This window comes from Phaseolus vulgaris, chromosome 8 (genome assembly GCF_051622355.1).
Source record: "Phaseolus vulgaris cultivar YP4 chromosome 8, ASM5162235v1, whole genome shotgun sequence".
NCBI classification, from domain to species: Eukaryota; Viridiplantae; Streptophyta; class Magnoliopsida; order Fabales; family Fabaceae; genus Phaseolus; species Phaseolus vulgaris.
In genome coordinates this window covers 13,134,714-13,141,379 of record NC_143505.1, presented here as the reverse complement: position 1 = coordinate 13,141,379, position 6,666 = coordinate 13,134,714, and the positions used below count along the sequence as shown (strand labels likewise).

Below are 6,666 nucleotides of genomic sequence, written 5' to 3'. Positions count from 1 at the left end.
CTGATTTTGACGACGAAATAACCCCAAAATTCCCTATTCCACAACACTTTGTTTGCTGAATCCATTGGTATCTTTGAAAGAGTATCCCCATTACTTCTTTTTACAATTTGTACAAATTTAACGAAAATAAATACCGACAATATTAACTATTAACTAGTATCCTATGGCTCTGATCAAGAAACTAAAAGAAAAAATTATTTTAATTATGATTTTTTAAATATGTTTTCATATTATTCTTAATATTCTTTTAAAAAATTAAAAGAACATTGAGGACCAGTTAATATGACTCTTAAAACATATTATTGTTACTATATTTTTTTTTTCCGAAAAAAATGTTGTTGAGGAAGTACAGAGACTATTTTAACTTAGAGTCATAAAATATTTTTTTATCAGTAAAATAAAATAAATTTATTAAAATATTTAAAGAATGTTCCTACATATATACAAAGATCAATAAGGTTTATATGTGTTTCCTACAAAAGATTCTAACACTTAAATATATATACTTCTATCACTGACAGTAAAGTTATAAAATATGGTTTTTCTACTATTTTATTTTGACTTGTGATGTTGGAGAAATTGAAAAACTCGAAGAATCAAAATCATAGAAGCTAATCAAAAGTGATAATTACTAGAAGAAGTTTATAGACTATACATGTCATTAGAATCCTCTCTCTATGAATATAAAATAGTACCATGTAATAAGGGTTTAAAATTGTAAACTATATATTCTACATATCTAAACACAGGTCACTATAAAATTTGAAGAACCATTTCAATTTTAATATTTTCATTCCAACACTTTAATTATTCACCTTTTTATCATTCTTACGTGTTACATTAATTCTACATGTGACTTCAACACTCACTTTCTAATCATTTAAATTACGCAATATACACGAGAAAATCATGAAATAAAAATCACTTTTTAGAGACAAAAAATAATTAGTTACTACATTGACTAAATTAGAGATCATTTTAAATACAAAAAATAATTAGTTACTACAGTGACTAAATTAGAGATTATTTTAGAGACTAAGCAAATTTTGATTTCTAAATTATTTTCTATTATTGTTAAATGATTTAGAAATTGGTGTCTAATTAGCAATCAATTTTTTCGTTATTAATTATTTAGATTCTAAATTTGGTAGTAAAAACCTTGGTTGTTAATTAGACACCAATTTAGAAATCATTTAATAATAATAAAAATTAATTTAGAAACCAATTATTTTTTAGTTTCTAAAACGGTCTCTAATTTAGTCATTATAACAACTAATTATTTTTTGTTTCTAAAAATTGGTTTCTATTTGATTATTTTCTTGTAGTGATATATCTCTACCCTCCTTTTTCTTCTTTGATTTAAACTCATTTAATGGCTAGATTTTAAAGAGTAATTACCATCTTTTGCATTACTTGATGCATCAACTCCCTAACCAGCATATATCCCCTGGAATCCCCAAGTTCATGCATAAGAAGGCATGGTTCAATAATCATCTGTGCCTTTTCTGTGTTTTCCAAGTCCCTCCAATAAAAATAAAAAAATCCCAACCAAACAAAGAATATACTAAACTTATTTTATACCAACACCATATTTCTATTAAAAAACAAGAGGGGTAAATAGTAACATTAATGCCAAGTAGGTAACACATCTTTTTAAAATAATCAACTGCACACTTTTCTCATCTTAAGAGTGTGAGAACCAAATAAAAAAGAATTATTATCTTGTAGTTTAATGTGTGAATAATGTATCAGTGGGTACCTCGTGTATTTTTGTTTGGAACTTTGAAGTCTTCCATCAGTAAAATTTTCCTCAAATATCGAACCTCAGAACAAATCCACATATGGTGATATGAATCTACCACCTAAAACAATATCGATGGGTTTTGTTACCGTTTCAATCCATGCATGGTGAAAAAGAAACATGCATATCTTCCTTAGAAAAGCGAGAAATAGTTTAATTCAGAAAACCAAAATCAGGTACATGCAATGTTTCCCTGATCGTATACTAATACGTTCAAAGTCAATTAATCTCATCCCATTTACACCATATTCCACTTGCACCAGAGGACTTACCTTATCTGTATCATTCCATAAAATTGCACAAAATTTTGAAAATCGCAGCAAATTTCACGTTCTCCTACACACATATGGCTCTGTAACACTCATTTTCATATCATTTTTGATTAATTTTTCCTATAATTTGAACTATCAGAAATAAAATAATTAATTAAAATATCTAACAAGTAACAACAGTGCTTATATAGCGGCAATTCTTTCTTTTTTATACCATATGGTTCCATTAAGCACTTTCATGGACCAACCTACCATTATTACAATGCTAATATTCACAACTATGGCATTGTTACTATCTCGCGCCGAGGCCATGCGAAAGTGCGGGAATTGCGGTCCGAACCCGGTTCCTTACCCATTAAGCACGGGACCCGATTGTGGCGACCCGTGGTACAAGATCCGTTGCACGGCGGGTACACTCTGGTTCGACGCACTCGCCGGATCATCCTACGCGATCAAGTCCATTGACCCGTCCACCCGTCGGATCATAACCCGACCCCCCACGCTGGCTCCAAAAACCTGCGTGTCCACGGACTTCCGCAGCGAAGGCATGCACCTGAACGAGACCCTTCCTTTTAGCGTGGCTTCGGGGAACGCCATTTTTCTCTTCAACTGCACCGCCCACGCGCCTTCGATGAACTGCTCCGCAAGCAGCGCGTGCCACAGCTATATTAAGGAGCACGCAGATTTCGGCGCGTGCGGCAGCGCGGGCTCGTGCTGCGAGTACCGGAGTGGTGGGGCGCGCAAAGAGTTCGCGATTCGCTTGCACGGCGGAGAGTGCGCGGCGTATGCGGGTTTTGTGGATTTAAACGGCACGGCGGCGACTGTGGGGAAGCGGTGGCCGGAGAGTGGGGTGGGGATCGAGTGGGTGGCACCACAGGAACCGGTCTGTAAGGAGACTATGGATTGCAAGGAATTGTTGAACTCAAAGTGTGGAGTGGGGCCCAGTGGTGGGGTGCACAGGTGCTTCTGCAATGCTGGGTTTGCGTGGGACCCCATCAATGGGTGGTGTCAACCCCAAACTCAGACAAACAGTATGGCCATAATTTTCTTTTTTTTTCTTTCTATAGTTTACATTTTACAATTTAAAGATATATTATTTAAATAGATTTTAATTAATAATAGATTATGAACTTTCATTTTTTTTCAAATATCAAATACATTTAAGTTTAACTTTAATTTTTTTTATCGTTTACTAAATTGTATATTAATTTTTTTTAAAAAAAAAACATTGTGGGAGCAAAGTTGCCTTGAAAAGTAATATATCAAGAATTTTAATGGCTCTACTAGGTTTTTTTTTTTTTTACATGTGTACAATTTTCCTTTCTTTAATAAACTTTGCGTGAAAAAGAAATAGATTAATTGATTGTTTTTTTACATGCAGACACAAAGTGCACAGGACATGGAAAAGACAGCCACTGCAAAGTTCGGAAGAAGAAGAAGAAGAAGATGCTTTTGGCTGGTATGTGTGTATCATTGCAGTAACTGTCTCTGTATATGCCAACATTTAACAGTTTGGATCACTTCCCATATAATTGTGCAATATTAACAAATAAACCCTTTATTATTGCATGAAAAGGGACATAATTAGTGGGAAATTTTCTTTTTCTAGAAGGTGAGATGAATAAACTATAAATCATAAAATTTAAGATAAAATCACGAAATTCTATGACTTTTCTGTGTATGTTATTTGTTATTTTCCAGTATAAACTATCTCTCATCTTCAGATGTGTTTCACTTTTTTTCTCTCAAACGAGATTTCTCCATGCCAAATGCAATTTTCTTGTTACTAACCACTGTCTTTTTCATTTTTCCTAAACTCTTGTTTTCAACAGTGGTTGTTTCCTTAGGAGGAATAGTCTTTGTTCTAACAGTCATAGGAGTCCTTTTCTACAAGAAGCATAACCAAACAAAAGGAAAAGCAAAGGAGGCTAAAATCAGTAAGAGAAAAGAAGTGTCAAGTGCCAAAGCCAACGCTTTATCATCCAGAATCTTCACTGGCAGAGAGATAAAAAAGGCAACCAACAATTTCTCCCCAGAAAACCTCATTGGCACTGGTGGCTTCGGTGAAGTCTTCAAGGGGACATTCGATGATGGAACCGTCTTTGCCATCAAGCGTGCCAAGCTTGGAAGCACCAAAGGCATTGATCAGATGCAAAACGAGGTTCGAATTCTGTGCCAAGTAAACCACAGAAGCTTGGTGAGACTCCTTGGTTGTTGCTTGGAACTTGAACACCCTTTGCTAATATACGAGTTAGTATCAAATGGGACCCTTTTTGATTACCTTCATCGCCACTCTTGTGGCACAACCGAACCCCTCAAATTGCACCAAAGACTCAAAATTGCACACCAAACAGCTGAAGGGCTTTCATATCTGCATTCTTCAGCTGTGCCACCCATTTACCACCGAGACGTGAAATCAAGCAACATACTTCTTGATGACAAGCTTGATGCCAAGGTTTCTGACTTTGGCTTATCAAGGCTTGTTGAATTGGCTGAAGAAAACAAGAGCCATATCTTCACTAGTGCTCAAGGGACACTAGGGTACCTAGACCCTGAGTACTATCGTAACTTTCAGTTGACCGATAAGAGTGATGTTTATAGCTTTGGAGTGGTGCTGATGGAGTTGCTCACTGCTCAGAAAGCCATTGATTTCAACAGGGAAGAAGAGAGTGTGAACTTGGCCATGTATGGGAAGAGGAAAATGGTTGAGGAGAAGTTGATGGATGTGGTTGATCCTTTCCTTAAAGAGGGAGCTAGTGATTTGGAATTGGAAACTATGAAGTCATTGGGGTATCTCGCAGTTTCATGCTTGGATGACCAGAGGCAAAAACGGCCTTCGATGAAAGAAGTTGCTGATGAGATTGAATACCTGATTAAAGTTATTAAAGGTCAAGTTTCCAAATCATGAATTTGCCAATCTGAGATGGAGTGTGAAGAACACACTTCTCTTTTGATGTTAAAGTTTGTGCAGTGTTCTTAATTTGTGTAGTTTCCTCTCCTTTTGCAAACATTCCATGAACTGATCATAACTTTTTATCTTCTCCTTATTCTCTTTCACTATCTATTCCATTTCTTCCAAAATCTTTTAAATTTTCAATCAATATCCCAAGAAATTTTATGCACAGTTAAATTTAAAAAGAGTGGTAAACATTTGAAAAGTTTAAAATTGAAATAGAAAACCTTATTTTAAGAGTTATAAGAAAATAAGTATAAAAAATTTGAAAAATTACTTTCAAGACTTGGGAAAAAATTCCATGTTTTGCTAGGAGTAATGAATGTACTTAGAACAACAAGGAATATGCCTACAACTACCTTATAAAGGACATGGAAATTTCCCATCCTAGTTACAAGATGAACTTGGAGAGTGTTGTAGTGAAAAACTCCATATTCCTCAACAAGTAAACATTCAATTGAAGACCAAATAGAAGAGGAAGTCTACTTGAAAAAGATTTTGTGATGTTTACCGTAAAAAGTACAAAAGAAGATAATGTGTGGATCAAATGAGAATATTATATAAGATAGATTGACATTACGGTAGTCATTATGATTCATAAGTAACCATTTAGCCATTATGACTCATTGAATTGGACGTTAACCCTTATGATGGACATTTATGGTATTAAGAGCTCGATTATGGAATACTGATGGTAACTTTAAGCTAAGGACATTCCCAATTTTACGATGGGTAGGTACAATGATCATATTCCCATCGGATAAAATTTGAAAACTCCTCCTATCTTGCGTGACTCTTACATGTAAGACAATGTGAGACATTGTGTGCTGAGACTTAAATATATGTATTGAAGATTTTCAAAATCCAATGTTACTTTTTTTTAGAGTTTTTTCATGACAAAAGTTGTTCATTATAAGGATTTTTTTTCTATTTGAAGATTACCTTGTAGTTGTGCTAAAAGTTGTCCAAAATGTTTATTATTTATAACTTCATGTTCACTTCCATCTAATGTTTACTGTTCTTAGTTGACGTAATGTCACTACAAGAAATTTTGAAGGATGATATCCATATGTATAAATATTACTTACAAAATTTTAAAAATATTAAAATATTATATTAATTTTTTTTAACAAAATTGAAAATATGGGTCTTTTTCATTTTGTATGCTTCTTCTCCAATTTTCGTGCCCGTCTTGACTATCTTGTGTATGATCTTATTCTTTTTTCGAGCTCGTCTTCAATGTCTTATTCATTTTGTTGTAAGTCTTGATATTTCTTTATCTTCCTCTAATAAGTCTATATTTTACGATTTCGTGCCCTAATATTTCTTTCTCTTGCTTTAATAAGCCAAAAACGATATAGGATTCCTCTTTTGAGTCACCAATTGGAATTTTCGAATAAAATCAAGGTAGAAATAGAGAAAACGGGAAGGAATAAAGAGAGTAAGAGGGAAACGATGTATGTTTGTTGATTTTCTTCCTTTTTTGAATGACAGTATCTCTTATATATGTGTATACTACAAGAAAATCATGAAATAGAAATCAATTTTAGAGACAAAAAATAATTAGTTGCTATAGTGACTAAATTAGAAACCATTTTAAAAACTAAAAAAAAATGGTTTCTAAATTAGTTTCTATTATT

General features: G+C 33.7%; 1 protein-coding gene across 1 annotated transcript; it reads left to right on the top strand.

Annotated features, from left to right (window-relative positions):
- Nucleotides 1-2,262: 2,262 nt before the first annotated feature.
- LOC137827038 (wall-associated receptor kinase-like 20) lies at nt 2,263-5,121 on the top strand. The gene is made up of 3 exons (XM_068633237.2): nt 2,263-3,104; nt 3,455-3,532; nt 3,906-5,121. The coding sequence occupies exons 1-3, from the start codon at nt 2,291-2,293 to the stop codon at nt 4,979-4,981; spliced, it is 1,968 nt and encodes a 655-aa protein (XP_068489338.2). The 5' UTR covers nt 2,263-2,290; the 3' UTR covers nt 4,982-5,121.
- The last annotated feature ends 1,545 nt before the right edge of the window (nt 5,122-6,666 follow it).